Here is a 21,485-nt window from a genome sequence, read left to right as displayed (position 1 = left end):
ACAAAATGTTTGTAAGATATCGACTAGGTTTCGATGAATTTCCTTTTAAACTAGCACTAGTATGAGCGAAGAGACAATGTAAATGTGTGAGAGATCTATTTCTTTTCTGCCCCATACCCACCCTCTCGAGCCTCCGCGCCATTCTTTTTCTCCCTCTGTACGACGAGTGTAAAAATATCATGTAATTAACACACCGATAATATATATAAATATATATATATATATATATAGATAAAAAAAATATATATATATACACGCATACGCGCACATAGACGCGTATACGCGCACGAGCGCCGCGTGCACGTGCTCGTCGTATACGCGCGTTATGGCAAGATGATTGATTGTGAGTCATTTAAATAATTGTTATATGTATTTTCTATATATTATGATAAAACTAATACAATGATATATATATTGAGATGACATTACGGTACTATTAACTATTAAGTGTAGTTAATTTAGAGACTATTCGGGGATATATTATATCCGCGCCATGCAAAGCCGACCTCTCGGTGAAAAGTTGGACCGCTCTATAGTCCAACACTTTCTACAACACACTCTCCGCACATATACTAAGAGAAGGAAAGGAAGAAAGAATTGCGTGCATGAGGCACAGGCGAGAAACAAGCGAGACACTCGAGACGGCACGCTCGCTTCCTCTCCAACAAAACTCCTCTTTTTTTCAAGATATAAAGTAAATATGAGACAGAAAAAGATGAGACGAGCAGGCAAAAAAATGATAAGAAGGAATAATAATGCAACGCGGTTAAACGCGTAGTGTCATCTCGGGTGTTTGTGTGGCAAAGAAATTGACACTTGACAGAGAAAAAAAAGACACGCGTACACACGTGCACACATGCACACACACACACACATACATACACATAAAAATACGTACACGCACACTGAGTGAAGAAACCACAATGCGGAATTTACAACAAAAAAAATGTATTTTCTCACTCCCACTGCGCGAGGTGTATGTTCATCGCTACATCTTATTTGGAACGAAAACCTAAATATTATTATATAAAATTACTGTATAATTGTAACGAAAATTGTTTTTCAAACGATATGGTATTTTTATTGTAGATATTATTATATAACAAATAAAATCATGATTCATTGTATTTAATCGTTATGCTTAATTGGTTAATTAATTTGCAATCTGCCAACATTTTATTTTCATTTTTGCTTTCTCTATAAAATATTTTGCATCGTATCTCTCTTATTAAACTCGCATAAAATAGCGATTTTGAATAGTTTTTGCCGTCATTTTTCAAAGCGATAGCAGATAAAATTATAAAAATAATATTTAGACACATAATATATCTGCATCTTACCTTTGGACATTTTTGCAAAAGATGAAAAACAGCACATTCTTGAATTATATACACTCGAATGAATATGACTTGTTACTGATTAATTAACGAATCACAACGGCACTTAATTTGGCACTCCCGATATTAATTTGCTCGTCCGAATTCACTTTACACAAATAAAAACGCGAGAAATCTGGAACGCGCGATTTTACTTGATCCCGGATGCGCGCGTAAGTATCAAGTATGGCGTCACTATAAAAACGGCGCCAAATTCAAATTGTAAGAAAGCTTTTGTAAAGATTTTACGTGTTATTTATATTCATTTGAAATGTAGTAACAATGTTTCTCGCATTTGTACTCAAATATATCTGTGATAACTTTATGAAAAATGCAATATTACATTTAATTAACAAAAATTAAAAAATAAAACAAAATTAAGAAGAATCGGAAAAGGCTAATTATATTATTATAATTCGATCTTTTAATTATTAGAATCGTTAAAAATTTCAATGCAACAAAAAGGCGGACGAACTATATATTTATTCTATCGGAAATGATTATTTCGCGATTAAATAATATCTCGCTTGATCAACGTAGTCATATCGATGAAAACATTGCACATGGCGTACGACCAATTTCCTTTCTGTTCCTGTTCATCCAACGTGTTGTCGGGTCGTCAAGATGCAGAAGGTAATTTTTTTTTTTTAATTATTACCGACTGCAATATTGTTTCAATAAAAAGAAACATTGATCGGAAAAAAAACTAACATTTAATTTTCTTTTCAGAAACAAAAAGAACCTATCCATTCCGTACAGGTCTTCGGACGTAAGGTAAGCTGTGAAAGTGAGGTTAAATTTGCGCGTGTCTCGTACTTACGTTCGCGTACTTATGCGGCTTTTTCTATGTGATAGAAAAGCGCGACCGCAGTCGCATATTGCAAACGAGGTCGTGGAAATCTCCGCGTCAACGGCCGGCCGCTGGAGCTAGTGGAACCCCGCGTGCTGCAGTACAAGTTGCAGGAACCTATCCTACTGTTAGGAAAAGTGAGCAACGATTAGTATAATGCAAGAGTATAGATAGAAATTTTTAAAATTAATGCAAGTTCTTAGAAATTTATATATTGTCTCTACTTGTAGTCGAAATTAATATTTACGATCTTTATTTTCCTAAAAATAATGATTCATGACTAGAAACAGAACAAATTTTGAGAATAAACTTGTTTTTTTAATACAAGTACAAGATATAACTTTTTCATATATTTGTATTTCAGGAAAAGTTTTCCGGAGTTGACATCAGGGTGAGAGTAAGCGGTGGTGGTCACGTTGCACAAATCTACGCCATTCGTCAAGCTATTTCTAAAGCTCTTGTTGCGTATTATCAAAAATGTAAATATATTAATATTGATTACTTGATTATTGAGAGTTTATTAAGTTCTGATTTGATGATTGTGTTATAGATGTTGATGAAGCAAGTAAAAAGGAAGTAAAGGATATTCTTATCCAATATGACCGTACTCTTCTCGTTGCTGATCCAAGGAGGTGCGAGCCAAAGAAGTTTGGTGGTCCAGGTGCCAGAGCACGATACCAGAAATCTTATCGTTAATGTCCGCAAATTTTACATTACATTTTATTCATATTATTGAATAAAAAAAAAACTTAAAATCTATATATATGTTGTATTTTCTTTCTTCATGTGTTTCCTCATGTATTTCCTTTAAAATTTTTAATACAGTTATGAAATAAATTTTGTAATGTATTTCTATAAAACTCAACTTTCAACTTATTTATATTTTATATAATTAAGTGAGAAAGTGTACATTATTAATTTCTTTTGTTTTTAACTTCTTTCTCCAATCATTTATATGTTTATATAAATTAGAATTAATAAAATTTTAGGATACATAATTCTGCTTTATTTTTTATTTTAATTATTTTATAGTGACAATTTTGTTTGTAAAATAATTTTTTTTAAATATTGGACTTTTCTATTACATGTTTTCCATATTTAAAATGAGCTTATTATATTATTATATTTACATACTTTAAAGAGAGAAAAAAACGTGTGTATAATTTGAATAAAATATAACAATTAAGAGGCTATAAATCAGATAAGAATGTGATAACAATTTTGCACAAGGTTTTGATAAATTGATTTGAAGATTGATGTAATATTTGCTTATCATTTATCAGATGCGAATCTACTCTAGTGCGTGTAACATCATATTGTGTAAGTTAGCAGAATAGCATCCAAGCTGTCATTGATTTTTAGTTTTTCTAAGGGATAGTCAAATCTGCCTAAAAATGAAGACACGATTTAACACATATGATCTTGTATGTTCGGTTACTGAATTGCAAAAGTAAGTAAAAGGCTTCCTATTTCGAATTTTATAGGATGAGAGGTTATAATTAAAAATACACGTATTTAATCTTTCAAAACTTAGAATAAATTTAGAAATTTAGAATTTAGTTATAGAAAGTACAAAATTATACGCTACCTTATTTAATTTAAATAAATATTATGTCATACTTGTTAAATTTTCAATTGCACTGTTATTTATTAAATAAATGTTGATAAATGTTTCGATATTAAAATGTAATATAAGTCGTTTCGAATATAAATTTAACATGAATATTTCGAACTTAAAAATTATATTATGTAAATTATTTTACGCTCATGTAAATATTTTTAGACTTATTGGCATGCGTGTCAATCAAATATACGATATAGATCATCGTACGTATCTCATACGCTTTCAACGTAGCGAAGAAAAATGCGTTCTTTTACTTGAATCTGGTAATAGACTGCATACGACGAATTTTGAATGGCCAAAAAATGTAGCCCCTTCAGGTTTCTCCATGAAGGTAAATAAAAATCATTTTGAATTGTACAAAATAATTTCAATATCACATATATGATGACAAAAATATGTCTTACAATCAATATAATTTTACGTACAGATGCGCAAACATCTTAAAAATAAAAGGTTGGAGAGTCTTACTCAAGTTGGTATGGATCGAATAATAAATTTACAATTTGGAAGTGGCGAGGCTGCATATCATATAATCTTAGAAGTGTATGATCGTGGTAATATAATTCTCACTGACTATGAAATGGTAATTTTATATGTCTTAAGACCTCACACAGAAGGAGATAAGATTAGGTAAATATGCACAAGATATATATATTATTTGTGTGTGTGTATATATACAATCTAGATTATATGTGATTATATAAAATATCAATAAAATCATATAATATTTAGATTTGCAGTGAGAGAGAAATATCCATTAGACAGAGCACATTCCACAACAATGCCACCTATAAATATAATTCATGAACATATTCAAAAAGCTAAAGAAGGAGATAATCTTAAAAAAGTGTTGAATCCATTATTAGAATTTGGTTCAGCTGTGATTGATCATGTTTTACTTAAAGCTGGATTTACTCTTGGTTGCAAAATTGGTAAAGATTTTCATGTTACTAAAGATATGCCAAAATTAATTCTAGCACTTGAGGATGCAGATAATATCATGGATTATGCAAAGAAGAATATTTCAAAAGGCTATATTATTCAGAAGAAAGAAGCAAAAGTGACTCAAGATGGCAAGGAAGATTTCATATTTGCTAATATTGAATTTCATCCTTTCTTGTTTGAGCAATACAAGAATCAACCATACAAAGAATTTGATTCTTTTGATGTTGCAGTGGACGAATATTTTTCTACAATGGAAGGACAAAAACTAGATTTAAAGGTCTTACAACAGGAAAGAGAAGCCTTACAAAAACTAGAGAGAGTAAAGAAAGATCATGATCAGAGATTGATTACATTGGAAAAGTCACAGGAATTAGATAAGCAAAAAGCAGAATTAATTTCAAGAAATCAAGTTTTAGTAGATAATGCTATACTAGCCATACAAAGTGCCTTGGCAAATCAGATGTCTTGGCCGGATATTCAAATTCTATTGAAGGAAGCTCAGGTCATAGGCGATCCTGTTGCTTCTGCTATAAAACAATTAAAATTGGAAACAAATCACATTACTTTGCTGTTACATGATCCTTATGAAGATAGTGACGAAGAATCTGAACTTAAGCCTATGCTCATTGATATAGATTTAGCATATACAGCATTTAGTAATGCTAAAAATTATTATAGTCAAAAAAAGTCAGCCGCTAGGAAGCATCAAAAAACAATAGAATCCCAAGGAAAAGCTTTAAAATCGGCAGAAAAAAAGACGAAGCAAACATTGAAAGAAGTTCAAACTATACATACAATTAACAAATTAAGAAAAACTTATTGGTTTGAAAAATTCTATTGGTTTATTACATCTGAAAATTATTTAGGTAATCTTTTTTCTTTTTTTCAGCAAACTTAGGTTAAAATTTTATAAATTCTAATATATATAAACATTTATACAGTAATAGGAGGAAGAGATCAGCAGCAGAATGAATTAATAGTGAAAAGATATCTAAAGGCAGGAGACTTATATGTTCATGCAGATTTAACTGGTGCCAGTTCTGTCGTAATAAAAAATCCCAGTGGTGATCCTGTTCCACCTAAATCATTAGCAGAGGCTGGTACAATGGCTGTTGCATACAGGTATATAAAGTCATGTTGACTTTTTATTTTTTCAATTATAATCTTTAAATTTATATATGCCTATATATGTTCCTTTCAGAGTATTATTTCATATCATTATATTATTATATTATGATAATTATATCTATAATTGATTAATATTCCACTTATATTTATAGTATAGCCTGGGATTCCAAAGTAATAGCTAGTGCATGGTGGGTGCATCATGATCAAGTATCGAAGAGTGCACCTACTGGAGAATACCTTACTACTGGATCTTTCATGATACGTGGAAAGAAAAATTACCTCACACAAAGTCAGTTAATCATGGGATTGGGCATCATGTTTCGTCTGGAAGAAAGTTCGATAGAACGACATAAAAATGAGAGAAGAGTTAAAACTATAGATGAAGAAAGTGAAAAAGATTCAATAATTGAAGATGATAAAGAGATAGAAATAGAAGATGATTCAGATGAAGGTAAATAATGCAATAAATTACTTAATATTTAATAAAAAAATTATTACTATTGTTAATATATTTTTAATGACACACGACTTTTATTAGATGAAAATTTAGAAAATAAAGATATGTTAAAGCCAATTCAAGAGGAGGATCATTTAACAGAAGATCAGGAAAAATCAGAATCATGTACAAAAAATAATACTAATGAAGATTCATGTCAAGAAGACGATAAAGATGTAAAATATAAATTTCCCGATACACAAATTAAAATTGATCTTTCAGGCCCAAAGTAAGTTAATATAAAACTTTGAATATTGAACTTTGAAACTTTGAATATTTGAACTTTTATAAATAACTTTTATAAATTAAACTGATAAGACTTTTAATTTTCTATATCTAAAATTAATTGATATATATTATATGAGCTATTCTTACATAAAATAGGGTAAAACTACATGTTGATAACAATCAACCTTTAATACAAATGCAAAAGGATACAGAAGAAAATGTAGTTTATTTAGGAGATGATAAACCTGTTATGATAAATACATCAACTAAAGAGAAATATACGAAAGCAAAACAAAAAGAACATTTAATAGAAGAAATAGAAAAGATGGAAAAAAATGACAAAAATGAACATAACAAAAAAAAGGAGCAACCTGTCTTTAAACGAGGACAAAAGGGAAAACTAAAGAAAATGAAAGAGAAATACAAAGATCAAGATGAAGAAGACAGACGACTTTCAATGCTCGTCTTGCAGGTTCTATTTTTTTACTTTCAATTTTGTCACATATTTATGTGTGTGTGTGTGTGTGTGTTACAAATTTATTTATATAATCTAACATATATATCTTTACTTTTCCATTTTTACTCAGTCGGCAGGTGCAGCTAAAGAAGACAAAAGAAAAAATAAAGTTAAAGATCCATCAGGTCCAAAACAACAAGGCAAAAAGAAGACTATTTCAAAACCAAACGTTTCATTGCAATCCATGCAAAGCATAGATAACATTGATGATGAAGATGCAGGTCCAATTCCTGAAGTTGATATGCTTGATCAATTAACAGGAAAACCTTTCTCAGAAGATGAATTATTGTTTGCTGTACCTGTAGTTGCGCCTTATAATACTTTACAAAATTACAAGTAAGACAATTATTGGTATAAAAAATGGATAAAATAATTTCTTACAATAAATTGCAATATTTATTTCAGATTTAAAGTGAAATTAACTCCCGGTATTGGAAGAAGAGGTAAAGCTGCCAAAACAGCTATGGCTGTATTTCTCAGAGACAAAGAAATTTCTTCGCGAGAAAAGGACCTGTTAAAGGCAATTAAAGATGAGACAATAGCTAGAAATATACCTGGAAAAGTGAAAATAAGCGCCCCTCAAATTCAAAAATTAAAAAAATAATTACTTGGCTTAAAATGTTCTAATTTTAATTCAGATATTTAATTGAGAATTCCTTTTAATTGTTTGCAGCGTACAAAATTTAAGAATGTTTCGGAAATAACACATCTTTTATAATTTTAGAGATCTTTCAACTATAGATTCTTTGATATTTCATTGAAACAATATTTAATGAATATTAATTGATAAAAAAATTATAGTATAATTAAGACTTGAAATAATCATTTCTTCTTTTTTTTGAAAATGGGTCGACTTGTGAAAGTATTATGTATAGCAATTATAACAATAGAATTTTTTTGTGTACATATGTGTACATTTTGTGTTACATATTTACTATTAATAAATATAAATTCAATTTAAATATATTTATGAATATAGTATAAATATTATATTTGTGAACATAGTATCTAATATGTAAATATATATAACAATTTTTAAAGTTACTTGCAGCTTTATAATACTATATTCATTTTAGTAATAAAATCATTTTTTATCTTTCTGAAAATAGAAACATTTCTTCATTTTTTACTCCAACAAATAGCTCAATAAATCAAAACAGTTTTGCAAACTATAATTTATGTGAACACAAACTATAACTCAGAAATTTATCAAAGTCCTATACACATACTTTCTCAACATATTATTCAAAAATATGGATTCAATATTTTATTATATCAAAATAGTAAATTTTTATAATTGTTCCAATAACAAGTTTAACCTAAACTGTATTCGTGTTTGAAAGTTATTCATATATATATTTACACAAAAGAAATTTGAACTAATCTTGTAACATGATCAACCTGTAGTAAATAATGCTGTAATTAATGTCAAGTATAGCATAAAAGACGATGTACAAAAATATATATAATGAAATGCAAGATACATAATTACAGGTATTTTTTGTAGTATATCACAATTATATTATTGTCCATGAGACTAAGTATCAAATATATCTTCATCAGATTGAATTTCAGTATCAACTTTGGATATTGCTTTATTTGAATGCAATCTATTCGTGGTAGTTACTTTATCCCTAAAGGTAGTAGCAGGTCTTGACTTTGTTCCTTTTGATACAACCTAATGACATATTGAAAAATATTAAACATCTTTTTTATGTTTAATCATGTATAATTTTCATCTGAATTAAAAAATAAATTATTTTGTATTTTATTGATTAAATGCACAAATTTTATTACCTCGGTTTCAGAAGTGGTTTCCGAATCATCCAACTTAATCTTTCGTTTTGTTTTACTTACAGCTGGCTTTCTCCGTCGCGTTTTATTTAGACGTTTTGATAAGGGCTATAATAGTAAAAATAACTATTATGATGACAATAAAATTAAATTTAAAATAATATTGGTCAAATTATAAAATTAAACTGAAAAGTTTCATATCTATTTATTTTTCAGATTGTCATAATTACCATAATTTCAGAATCATCTCCAGAATCATCCTTGCAATTATTTTGGTTCTCTGCTTTATTATATAATGGAACTGTTTCATCCGTAATTTTATTAATTTTTTTACTGGATTTTATCTTTTTTGCTTTTTTAAGAATTTGGATATCATATTCATCATCAGAATCCATATCATTTAATGCTTTCTCAATATCTCTTCTATTACAACGTTTTTTATCAATTACAACACCTATAGTACTTTCTCTTGGATTTCTCATAGGATTCACAGTCTCCATATGTTTCATACGAGGACTTTTTCTGACTCCATTTGCAGATTTTTTAATTTTTTGTGGAGTAGATTTAGAAGGATTTTCAATCGATGTGCCAATATTTAATCTTAATTTACCATCTGATTTATAACCTAATTTCTTTAAATCAGCTATTAATATTTCTTTAAATTTTTCATAAGGTGGCATTTCATTAAATTTAACGCTAGCCAATAAAGTCATAAATTTATGCACAGCCTGTGGAATTGATCCATGAAAACACTTTTCTAGAAAATTGTCTATGTTTTTGAAAGCTTTTTCTTTTTCTTTTTGAACAGTAACTGGATCAAGTAATTTTTCCCATGGTAGTGAACCACATAACCACAGAATCATATTATAATACAAGATTTCAATATCACCACGCTGTGTTGGTACTAAAGGAAAAAAAAATAATAAATTGCCTTAAGTATCAGAATTATTTTTTTTAAGTTTCTAATTCTCTCTCTTACCTCCCATATGGGCATCTCTACTTGTGTACTGTAAAGTGCCATTATGTGCCTTTTTCGGATCTATTTTTAATTCAGTGCTTGTTGTACAGCGAGATGCTAAACCAAAGTCGACCAAGTAGATTTGATCATAGGAATTTAAATCTAGTAGCAAATTTTCACCTTTAATATCAGCATGGACATAGTTCTTGTGATGAATATATTCCAATATATCTATCTAGAAATTTATTAAAATAACACAATATAAATTATCAATTATTAAAATATAACAAATAATAAATTGCATACAATTATTTCCTTTTATAATTGTCTTACTATTTGTAAAGCTAGTTTATATACTATATGTTCTGCAAAGTGTTTATTATTTTCCTCAAATACTTTCCATAAATCCTTTCCGTACCGATTTATTACCAAAAACCGATATTTTATGTTTTTATATTCGTGACTTCCAGATGCAATATATTTAGGCATTCCAAGTGCAACAAGTTTCTTTTTTCTCTGCCAACTATCAACTAAAAATATACTGTGATATGTTTATCTTTCAAACATTTTGTTATTTCGAGTAATAAATGTTCTTCATAATAGAAATCCTTTTTTAAGCTTACTCTCATCTGGTTTACAGTTTCTCATATAAAAATGCATTTCTACGAATAATGGGCCATTTCCATGTGGTTCCTAATAAATTCAATTTTAAAAAAATATGGATATAAAATTAAAATTAAGTATAACAAATATAAAGAAGTATAATACTAACGATTTTTATAACATTAGAATAATCTTTGGGGAGTTTTCCAGAATAAGGTGCCGCTGTAATTAATATCATTGGAGAATTAATCACACAATACATAATAATTAAAATATTTATGTATTAGAATATAAATTGATAAATAACATCATATAAAAGAATCAAATGCAATAGAGTGAACTTATGTTCACTTACGCAAGACAGAGTCAAATTCAAATTTTTATCCATCTCTGACAAATGTACATGTAACCATGCATACAGAATTTGTCGTGTAAAATTTTTGCAAAAGGACAATTATGTTGATTCTTTCTTGCTTAATTATATTTATGTTTTTAAATATTTTACTGTTTTGTTCAAAATAATGCGTATAAACAACGGAGTGTGCAATGGTTCAGTTTGCAGCAAACGAACAATTCCAAATGTAATAGCAACAGAATTTCATTAAGTACCAGAGTAAACCTCTCCAAAACCTCCGACGCCAATCGATTTGCCAAGGATCCATTGGCCTTTGGACATATCCGTGAGAATCTCTCCGGCCGATATCGGATCGGGCATTAAATAACCGCCTTTTTTCTTCGGTCTCTTCACATTTTTCGCTGCCATCGCGAAGTCAAATCCAAATATCGCAGAAAACTATGATTAAGATCTATGACGACGTAATTGTTTCCTGTAATAGATTCCGATTAAAATGTACATTGTGCAATGAAAAACAATGCGTTAATAAAAGAACGATATCCACTTGTATGTATGTACCTGCTATTGTTCCGAGGCACGAGACGACATGCGATTACAGGCAACCGTCAGAATTTGGCAGCAAAGTTTAAATGATTCGTGTAGCCAATCGGCCAATCCTAAAATAACTATAAGCGCCATTTTTTCCATCTCTCTAGATTTACGTTGCCGAGCATGACAGGTCACCACCCTGAAATTGGCCGATGTTGTGTGCGCGCGCGTGTACGGAATGTGTGTATGTGTGTATGTGCGTGATGTTGAAAGATGTCAACCGGCTTTCGAATTTTGCTCGCCAAATAAAACGAGAAAAAATTATGATCAGAGTCGCGCGACTAGCGATACGATAGCGAATTTTATGAGACGCCACGCGAAGGAATAGATTCGTTGGAAATTATTGTTGGGATTCGCGCGCCCCGGGAATTTAGGTTACATTCGTCGCGAATCTCTTCTTCCTCTTTTTTTTTATTTACTTTTTTTTTAATGGAAGAAACGACGTCCGATTCACCGAAATCCAGTTCAGATGAGAACAATCGTATCAATGAGCCAGACATCGAAACGTTCTGCAAGGATAACAATGACACGGAGCATCATAATGGGGAGCGTACACCGCAACAATCCGAGAGATACATCGACAATTCTATTTTCAATACCATTTCCAAAATTGTTAATCCTACTACAAAGGTAAGGGCTCGTTTTTTTCATCTCTAATAAGACTGAGTCTTTCCGGAATCAAGCATTAGTTATCCCTAAAATGTTTAAATATACATATTTTTAAATAGCGTATTGTAAGAAGTTGTTAGAGCAAGAAATAAAATAGATAAATTTTAGTTTATATAAAATTAAAGTATACTCTCTTCTATGATATTGATTACAGAATTATTGATAATACTATTAATATATTGTTAGAGCAAGATAAATTGATTAAATTGCATTGGTACAATATAAATAGTATATTTTACATTGAAGTAGAACCTACTTAGTTTGTTACAAATATTTATAGAAATATGCTACTTTGTTTAATTTATGTTATATCATTGTTTTCCTTTGCTAGGTACCAGATATACAGGATTTTAAGATAGTGAAGCCAATAAGCAGAGGAGCATTTGGTAAAGTGTTTTTAGGATACAAAAAATCTAATCCTGAGCAAGTATATGCGCTTAAAGTGATGAAAAAGAATGAGATGATAAATAAGAATATGGCATCGCAAGTAGTGATTGAACGCAATGCACTTGCTGTGATTCATAGTCCATATTGCGTGCAACTCTTTTATTCACTGCAATCTGTCAGTAGTGTCTATCTAGTCATGGAATATATGGTGGGCGGTGATCTCAAGAGCCTGATCGGCGTTTATGGCTTCTTTGAGGAACCCATGGCGGCATTTTATATCGCAGAGGTATGCCTAGCATTGGAGTATCTTCATTCACATGGCATTGTACATAGGGATCTAAAGCCAGATAATATGCTTCTGTCGCGCGAAGGACATGTGAAACTTACAGATTTTGGGCTCAGTAAGATATCATCCTTGCATAGGGATCTCGAAATATCAGATTTAGTAAATCCGACGACTCCCAGTTTATGCACTAGGACACCCGGCCAGTTACTCTCGTTGACGTCCCATTTGTCATTCGGTTCCGGTCAAAAGTCTACGAGCGAATCGAATCTCAGCGACAGAAGCACACCAGCCATGAATTTACTCTCTACATTGCAAAAAAACTGCACTAAATTTGGAGGACATATGTCACCAAATTCAGTCATTTCTTCTGTTGCATCCGGAGATTATTCTCGAATATCTGGTGTCACACCTTTTCAATCGGCGGAAGATCTGCATTTCGAACAAAGTAATGAAGAACACAGTAATGTGGAAGAAGACGAAGCCACTATTAAAAAGCACGAAGACGGTCCGGATAGTTCTAGCAGCTATTATACTTGCGAAGCGTCATCCTCGGCCCCACTAGGCAATCAAGATATAGTGGAGGAGGAAGAGGAGGCCGACGAATCTACACTAGAGGCAGAAAAATCGCAACAGCGATCTCCTGTACATACCACCAGTCCAGTAAGCACTTGTATGAATTCATTCAGGAATCGAGTTCGGGGGTCGAAGAGAAAGCGGGGCGATGCATGTGCAACGACTGGCTTAACATGCGAGATCGACGCGATGGATCTGGACGTCGACAAAACACCCAAGAGAAATAATCGCGATCCCTTATTTTCTTGCGCAAGTCCTATGATCGATGATACCTCGGTATATAATAAAACAGTGGACATTACTATCGGCTTGACAAATAACGATGGGAGTAGGACACCGAATCAGAATATCGAGCAGGAAAGCGGATCTACGGGTAGAGTAGCTTTTAGTACACCAGTATCCTCTGCTAGACGAAGAAATTGCGATGAGAAATCACAAAAGCCACAAGAAGAGGAGGATGCAAGGGCTTTAATAAAGACGAGATTTCGCCTGCCGCCGTCCACTTCGCATTCCGTGCCCGACCTACATACGGATCTGAACAATACATCCGAAAATCATAGTGAGCCCCAGGGTATCTCGCCCATCAAGACACCTGCGACTTCGGGTAATTGTTACACGCCTTACAAAACGCCCAAGTCTGTGCGAAGAGGCGGTCAAACTGGCACCAACAGATCAGACGATCGCATACTCGGTACGCCTGATTATCTCGCTCCGGAATTGCTGCTCAGACAGGGTCACGGACCGGCTGTTGACTGGTGGGCGTTAGGCGTATGCTTATATGAGTTTTGCACGGGTCTGCCACCATTCAACGACGAAACACCGCAAGCAGTATTCGCAAATATTCTTGCGCGCGATGTTCCATGGCCAGAGGATGAAGAGGCATTATCCTCAGCAGCAACTGATGCCATCGATGCACTTCTCACCTTGGAACAAACGGCACGACCCTCGGCAAAGGAAGTACGCGCCATGACCCTCTTTCACGAATTTCCCTGGGACGAGCCGTCAAAAGCGATGCCACCGTTCATCCCGCGGCCGGACGATAAATATGATACGTGCTATTTTCAAGGTACGTTATTACTACGACTTCGATGTTACTATCTCTTTCAGAAATAATACCACGTAATTGATATAAGGATTAAAATTTAAATTTTTAAAGATTAAGATTTTAATTTATAAAGACTGAAATTTGGAATATATACTATAAGAAAAATCGTTACTTTATAATATTTGAAGAATCGATTGTGTAATTTTTTATTGAAAAGAGTATCTTAAAATTGTGTGTTTTTGATATTTACGCGGTATTATTTCTTAAACGACGTTATACATTTATTGTATGATGGTACCGGTCTAATAAAAGAATTTCTATTTCCAGCGCGGAATACTCTGCAACAATTGAATATAAGTAATTGCGATACGTAGCCTTCTACATATTGTATGCAGACATGGCAGGAACGGAAGCCTATAATGCCTACCGAAACTGTTATTATGTATAACTATATTTTTTATATATTTGTATGTATAGCAATATATATATACATACACACACACACACACACACACACACACACACACACATATACATACATACATACATACATACATACATATACAGGGTGAGTTTTATTTCGTGTGTCAATCTTTTTATCATGCGGGAGATTATCGACTGCATAATAAATTGATCGGTACATAAATGTCAATTTTTTTGATCGACCGTATCGAAGGTTCGAATATAATGTGTACAATAATAATAATAATAATAAATACGTAGCTTTAATAATAATAATAATAATAAATCCATATTACATAAGTTCAGCTTTTAATTTGCTTTAATTTTACACATTATATTCGAGCCTTTGATACGGTCGGTCCAAATAATTGACATTTATGTACCGATCAATTTATTATGCAGTCGATAATCTCCCGCATGATAAAAAGATTGACACACGAAATAAAACTCACCCTGTATATATGTAAAATACAAAATATTTTGTTACTACTTTTATAATTAACGATTTTTCATTCATTTCATACATATTAATAGTAAATGAATAATGTTTTTTTTAATAATCAGGAAAAATGTACATAAATGGTACGATGATACAAAATTTAAAATTTATTAATTAAAAAGGAAATGATATAATTTCTATATAAAAGATTTTAATACCGCTATAAAGCTCTAGTTTTATATTAGGGCATGATAGCTCTTTTATCACATTTTTCACCAAAGCGAGTGGAATCAATTCTGCGTTTCCTCGACAATTTATTTTGTCGAAGAAACAACAACTGTGCAAAAGAGACGTAGCGATAAATGTGTATAACGCCTGTATTTTTTATTTTAGATTTTTGTAAATCCATGGCAAGAAATGTGTTACCCTTGTATATACGCCAGGGTATTGACCTTTCCCGCATCCTATGCCCCAGCTCACTATCCCAACCTGAGTCCATCGACCGTCGTTAACCATCAAAGGACCACCACTGTCGCCCTGTAAGTACAACATAATCATTAATTTTTACAATCAAATTTGCAATATAATTATTGATATTCTCATATTCCGCATCTATCGCAAAATAAGGTCGTCTAATCGTAAATATATTTTGCAATATTTTTGTAAAATTAATAATCTTAAATTAATTAATGAACAAATTAATTTTATTTAATAAAATTAAATAAAAAATTCATACTTAATGAAATTAATTAATAATTAATTGCATTCGAGTTTACAAACTGAAAATTATATAGCCATATTTTACACGAGATGTGAATAAGAGGTACAAACCGAACACGAATCTTTAGCGGCACGACCAGCGCACAAAAAACTGTCCACAATTCCACCTGGTGCTGCTGCTCCATATTTTAATTTGCATTCGCTATTCGACCACACTGGTATCGAAACTTCTTGCAAAATTGCTGGTTGTGGTCCACCTAAATAAATATTAAGTATCGTGTATTTTTCTCACACAAAAAAATATTTTTCAAAGATTTAACTCGCGTATAATCTCATACTAAACATGGTCGTACTACAAATAATTATGCAAATCGATTGCATAACATGTACAGTATAAATGAAAGTACTTGATAGAGTACTTGAATGTTAATTACATACATGTTATTCTAAATTAAAACAAAAATCTATTTTTTAATGTGATCGCTCGTTGAACTGACTAGTGAGTTAAAGATATATTAGCGTAAAAATCTTACTTTCTCTCAAAGAACCCCATCCTATAACTGTCGCCGTTTTGCCTTGATATAATTGCGATCCACTAGGAAGACAGATAGGTCGAATTTGTCCCGTAAATTCCACAGGTTCGCTCAATGTGAGAACTGCGACGTCATTGTAAAGTGTACGTGAATTGAAGCCTTTATGCCTCACGACTCTTTTTACGCGTCTTTCAATATGACGAACCTCATTATTCGTTTTGATATTGTAATCACCGAGACGTACTGTTAATCTCGCGACGTCCCAAGAATTCATACTGGAACATTACAACGTATTTGTCGCTAAAGAGTCAGATTTTACTTCAATATTACTTATATTACTTAATATTATGTTTTAAAAATGTTTTAAATATAAATCAATTTTTTTAGTTAACATAGAGATACTGATTGTTTTAATTTACGAAATAAATTGATAGGTGAATTAGACTTACTTTAGGACACAATGCGCTGCCGTGAGTATGTGTGTTTCATCGATGAGTGACCCGCCACAAAATTGACGACCAGCATTAAAAAGCGCGGCGATCCACGGCCACTCGCCTGGATCAGCATTTTTGCCACCCACTATTCGCTCTTGGTCTTGATTACCATTTTTGGCACCGCACTGCGATAGATTATTATTGCCGGGGATAGGAGATTTGCTGGTAGTCGTCATGGTCGATGAGGTTGGCCACCAGGTTGGCTTTTTCGTCGGCCATGTAGTAGCAACGCCCGGTTTTTTTGAGCTCGTAGTTATCGGTTTCGAAGTCGTGGAGTGCGTCGGTAGCTCAGACGAGGGTGGATGAGTTGGTAATGGCGGTATCGTGTGATTGGGTGGATGTGTCGGAATCGGTGGTGGCCAAGTAGGAGCAGCCTGAGGGCGTGCTATCCCAGGCTCTTGGCCTTTTTTTTCACTGTCCTCTATCTAAAATAATTCAGTGTCTAATGAACAACGCGAAAAAAATATTTGCAGGGATAATAAATGAACCGAATAAATGAAAATAGTTTTATGCGAAATTATATTATCGAATCGAGATAGGGATAATTGGCTTTCTAGTAGGTTGATTCATAATAGACTTTAATTCGAATCACGTGAATTACGTTTCCGGTAACGAAAGTGGTTACTACGAATAAAAGAAAGTCGCGTATCGATATTAAAATTTATGGAATCAGGATGAATTTCATATTAATTGTCTTACTTGCGGATTTTGCACAATGGAATCATCACAATTATCGGTCGGTGGACGAGGTGTAATGAAGGGCTGTAAATTCGAGCAACAAATTCCAAAGCTCGGGTTCCCATCTTCGCGGATATAGCTGCATGTGTCGTAAACGCCAAGAACCCAACCATCTAAAGCACCAAGATCCGGGATTTTAAAGTATGGATAGCATTCCTTGAAGGTCATGCAACGACCGACTTCGCCTTTGGATGTTAGACAGGTCTCACGAGTCGTGGCTCCGTTCCAAAGAATGCCCCGTCCTTCTCTTCCGAATTGATCCGGATCAATCGCAGCTGCAAATTAAATTTTTACAATTTTTTATTTGTATGGAAAGAGATTACATATATTTTCTATATATTTTTATATAATCTATTTATCACGGTTTATTTTAAACTTTCTGACACGTTATTGGCATCAGTCGGTATATATTTATATATATATACTGACACATTATTTTAAAAATTTATATATTTATTCAAATATATTACTTCTCTCTGTCAATTAAATGCCTGCATATGTCGCGTTTATACCATCGCAAAATCAAAATGCATCGAGCGTGTTTATGTCAGCACGTACTCGATAATGTTTGCTTTAATATGTAGCTGTATTAATTCGGAAGGCTTTAATATACCCGAAGATTTTTTAAATATCAAAAAAGTTCTGATAAAATTAAAGTATGTTCACAAATATCTGAACCTATTGCACGAATTGCACGAAATTAAATTGCTGAAATGAAAATAAATTTTATATTGAAAGTAAGTTTAAAAATAGAAAGTGAAAAATTTTCTATGATTTTATTGGAAGACGTATAAATAGAAATTATCGTATATAAATGTTGTAAAATTTTTTTAAACTGTAAAAACATCTTGTGCAATGAATCATCGAAACATAATAGAATTCCATCGAGATACTTAGCAGCAGAGTTCGCTGACCTACGTGAGACACACAGGTGTACACGCACGTCAAAGGTGAGGTTTGTGCGTACCGGGAGAACTTCCGGTTACCGTGTATGGTACATGCGAATTGTTCGTCAATCAGTATCCGATACAAGGATCTGTTTGGGGATTTCGCGATTGTCGATGAGTAAAAATCGGTAATGCTAAGAGTCATTGACCAGAACAGATCACACAGAAATAGCTTGCCATTGTTTTTTTTTTTTAAATAAATGATTCAATATATAATATAATTCGATAATATAATTTAGAAAAAAACAAGTTTTCAAAACAGTTATGTATGTAATGCAGAAAATGACGGAGACATCAATTTTTTTAACAAATTCAGAATAATATTAATCATCTAAAAATATCCTTTCCTTTATAAAGCTATCAAATTATGAAAATATATCGGATATAAAATATTGGATATAAAAAGTTCACTAATTTAAATTTTAATATAAAAAAATCTTCTTATTTTATTGTATATTTTATTAAAGTAAATTATATATGACAGTTAAAAATCTTTGCGCTGATGTTTAAAATTAATCTTAATTTGATCTGCATCATTTTTTAAGGAAATTAACTCAACTTATGAAATTTTTGAAATAATTTTTAACCAAGATCAGGGAACAGTTTACGCGAATATATCAAGAAAATGCGGATAAACTTATATATCTAAACGAGAAGTGCACACAAAACAGATTGATACCTTCGACAATGACTGTATCCTCCGCCGGATGAATGTCATCGTTCGATTCGAAGTTCAGCGATCTGGATATCGATCCTACAGCCGCGGGTACGATCGTCGCGATTATCTGTACCACGAACACCAGCATCAGCATCGCGAACGACGATTTTCTGCGTGCCCGATTATTCGTACTCTGTGTTGTCAGCACCGCGAAGAGTAATGATGCGCGGAACACGGGACTTAGTTGGGACCCACGTGCGAATACCGGCTGGGGTCCTGAGCGACTCCTAAGCTGTTGAATAGCCGCTGCTCGAGCTTATAACGGGCTTGCCCTTCCCTCTAGTGCTTGGCGTTACTCTGTGTCTCCTTTCCGATACGACGCACAAGGTGCTCCTTTATTCTCTTGCTCTTTTATCACCTCTATAGCTGCAGGATAGAGGATCAACGGAGGGCGCAGTAGGGATCAAACACGGTCTCCCTAATGTGCAAAATAATCATTTCGGTTTATTTATGATTTGATGCGAAATAGAGATTCTACAGGAAGATTAGAACAATACAAAAACGTTCAGCAATCTATGTTCTGCCATTGTATTTCTAAAAGAAGAAAAAATTGTATAACAATTATTTCAAATTATTATTAAAATATGGAGGGATGTATATTGCAAAAAGTATTTTACTATATGAAGATGAAAAATACTGCACTGGTATACTTTATCTATAACATAAAAAAAAATTATAGTATTGACGTGTGAAATACTTCATATAATAGTATTTATTTTGCATAATTTTGATGTGTTACTCGAGAGATAATTTCTTGACAAATATTCGCGATTAATCCGCTGATCAATCGCGAATATTATACACACATGATAACACACATTTGTCTGAATTTAAGTTATATCGATTATGTAAATTGTACGTGATAGTCTTTGATCACGCGATTCGTGTCCAACTTGAATGCTGCGCAATTGGCATTTGCATAGAGAGCACGATTCTTCGCACCTGGCCTTGAAGATGGCAAGAGAAGGCTGCACGTAAGGGACGGCCGTGAACTTGCTTACCGTGTGATCCCCGCCTATCTCGACGATAGGTATTTATGCACTTCCTTCCGCTGAGAAACAGTGAATATAGAACCGTCTTTCCCCACGTTCGTCGTGATCTTTTGTTTACTCCAAAGAGCTACTGTAATTCTTCAATTTTTATACTTTTAAATTTTGCTCGCGTTAGTCATTTAATTACATTGATAATAAACTAATAATATTACGTAAACCCTAATATAATATAAAGCGTTTTGATATAAAGAAATAAATATTTCTTAAATTAATAATATGAAAAATTATTATATATAAAATGCCCTCTTTGTAGTTTCGAATAAATAGAACCACAAAATATTTCATCGAAAGCAAATATTTGTATACTTATATTTATATATTGTAAGCAAGCCTTCCTCTTTAGAAACAGTCCACTAGGACAAGATCTTCGATCATGCGCGGAGGCATAAACAGTATCTTACACGGGAGAGTTAAGAGCGAAAGACCTTGAAGTATACGTCAAGATTGCGATACCTAGGTCGACGAACCGCGTTTTAAAGGGTGGAGGGAGGAAGAGAGATTTTAAGTCCGCGCGTTCTTTGACTGGACAGTTAATAACCACTTACTGTCGACATCTCGACGAGATAAAACTTCTTTTTTTTATTGTCGCTCGCAAAAGAGGGCTCGATAATCGATAAGGACAGCGAATAACATCTGACTCGCCAAACCGGACTCTGCCAAAAATACACGCATTATCTAAGCTCAGTAATGGACAGATCGTGGGTGGTTGGACATGCATATTGTATCCTCGTATTTGTATCTGTCACAGATTTGAAATATGAAATTAAATTTTGTAACATTTCTTCACCTGTTATGAATGTAGATTCTCAGAACACACAGATGGAATATTTCTCTTTGAGAGACTGACAAGAAGCATACGACTAAAGTTCAATGTTCTTGTTCGAGTCACTGACCTCATTATTACAAGAATATTCAGCCATATGTACGATACTTAACGCGCATATATAAAATTTGGTTCAA

At 32.6% G+C, this 21,485-nt stretch overlaps 5 protein-coding genes across 11 annotated transcripts; 3 read left to right on the top strand and 2 right to left on the bottom strand.

The window, feature by feature from the left end:
* The first annotated feature begins 1,931 nt into the window (after nt 1-1,931).
* Rps16 (ribosomal protein S16) lies at nt 1,932-2,985 on the top strand. The gene is made up of 5 exons (XM_083108040.1): nt 1,932-2,009; nt 2,106-2,150; nt 2,232-2,363; nt 2,591-2,705; nt 2,777-2,985. Exons 1-5 carry the CDS (start codon nt 2,001-2,003, stop codon nt 2,920-2,922), a joined length of 447 nt encoding a protein of 148 aa, XP_082964166.1. The 5' UTR covers nt 1,932-2,000; the 3' UTR covers nt 2,923-2,985.
* A 292-nt stretch (nt 2,986-3,277) lies between these two features.
* Nucleotides 3,278-8,935, top strand: Clbn (Nuclear export mediator factor NEMF homolog Clbn). Of its 3 annotated transcripts, none has more exons than XM_083108669.1 (11): nt 3,278-3,379; nt 3,510-3,676; nt 4,010-4,181; nt 4,278-4,480; nt 4,583-5,661; nt 5,737-5,917; nt 6,076-6,374; nt 6,474-6,648; nt 6,804-7,119; nt 7,235-7,500; nt 7,570-8,935. In XM_083108669.1, the coding sequence occupies exons 2-11, from the start codon at nt 3,621-3,623 to the stop codon at nt 7,766-7,768; spliced, it is 2,946 nt and encodes a 981-aa protein (XP_082964795.1). In that variant the 5' UTR covers nt 3,278-3,379; nt 3,510-3,620; the 3' UTR covers nt 7,769-8,935. The 3 variants fall into 3 exon arrangements, with proteins under 3 accessions (XP_082964795.1, XP_082964793.1, XP_082964794.1); XM_083108667.1 differs by having other exon boundaries at nt 3,279-3,379; nt 6,462-6,648; XM_083108668.1 differs by lacking the exon at nt 3,278-3,379 and adding an exon at nt 3,420-3,435 and having other exon boundaries at nt 6,462-6,648.
* LOC145977038 (serine/threonine-protein kinase VRK1) lies at nt 7,990-11,839 on the bottom strand. Of its 4 annotated transcripts, XM_083108673.1 has the most exons (10): nt 11,433-11,838; nt 11,129-11,346; nt 10,689-10,741; nt 10,540-10,609; nt 10,250-10,446; nt 9,938-10,151; nt 9,189-9,862; nt 8,962-9,066; nt 8,657-8,842; nt 7,990-8,565 (listed from the first exon to the last, which is right to left on the bottom strand). In XM_083108673.1, exons 2-9 carry the CDS (start codon nt 11,280-11,282, stop codon nt 8,702-8,704), a joined length of 1,608 nt encoding a protein of 535 aa, XP_082964799.1. In that variant the 5' UTR covers nt 11,283-11,346; nt 11,433-11,838; the 3' UTR covers nt 7,990-8,565; nt 8,657-8,701. The 4 variants fall into 4 exon arrangements, with proteins under 4 accessions (XP_082964799.1, XP_082964800.1, XP_082964798.1 ...); XM_083108674.1 differs by having other exon boundaries at nt 7,990-8,842; nt 11,419-11,839; XM_083108672.1 differs by having other exon boundaries at nt 7,990-8,842; nt 11,433-11,837.
* Gwl (serine/threonine-protein kinase greatwall) lies at nt 11,621-15,756 on the top strand. 2 transcript variants are annotated; one of them, XM_083108670.1, is made up of 4 exons: nt 11,621-12,092; nt 12,463-14,443; nt 14,750-14,864; nt 15,717-15,756. In XM_083108670.1, exons 1-3 carry the CDS (start codon nt 11,892-11,894, stop codon nt 14,794-14,796), a joined length of 2,229 nt encoding a protein of 742 aa, XP_082964796.1. In that variant the 5' UTR covers nt 11,621-11,891; the 3' UTR covers nt 14,797-14,864; nt 15,717-15,756. The 2 variants fall into 2 exon arrangements, with proteins under 2 accessions (XP_082964796.1, XP_082964797.1); XM_083108671.1 differs by having other exon boundaries at nt 14,750-14,889.
* LOC145977039 (proclotting enzyme) lies at nt 15,468-19,716 on the bottom strand. Its single transcript, XM_083108677.1, has 6 exons — nt 19,435-19,716; nt 17,770-18,083; nt 17,026-17,495; nt 16,577-16,851; nt 16,155-16,300; nt 15,468-15,860 (listed from the first exon to the last, which is right to left on the bottom strand). Exons 1-6 carry the CDS (start codon nt 19,565-19,567, stop codon nt 15,708-15,710), a joined length of 1,491 nt encoding a protein of 496 aa, XP_082964803.1. The 5' UTR covers nt 19,568-19,716; the 3' UTR covers nt 15,468-15,707.
* Nucleotides 19,717-21,485: the final 1,769 nt, after the last annotated feature.

The sequence above is a fragment of the Camponotus vicinus genome, unplaced genomic scaffold (genome assembly GCF_025532165.1).
Source record: "Camponotus vicinus isolate PSW18456_S1 unplaced genomic scaffold, iyCamVici1.0 SCAF_9, whole genome shotgun sequence".
In the NCBI taxonomy this organism is placed as follows: domain Eukaryota; kingdom Metazoa; phylum Arthropoda; class Insecta; order Hymenoptera; family Formicidae; genus Camponotus; species Camponotus vicinus.
The sequence above is the reverse complement of the archived record's forward strand: the minus strand, read 5'-3'. Positions and strand labels throughout refer to the sequence as shown.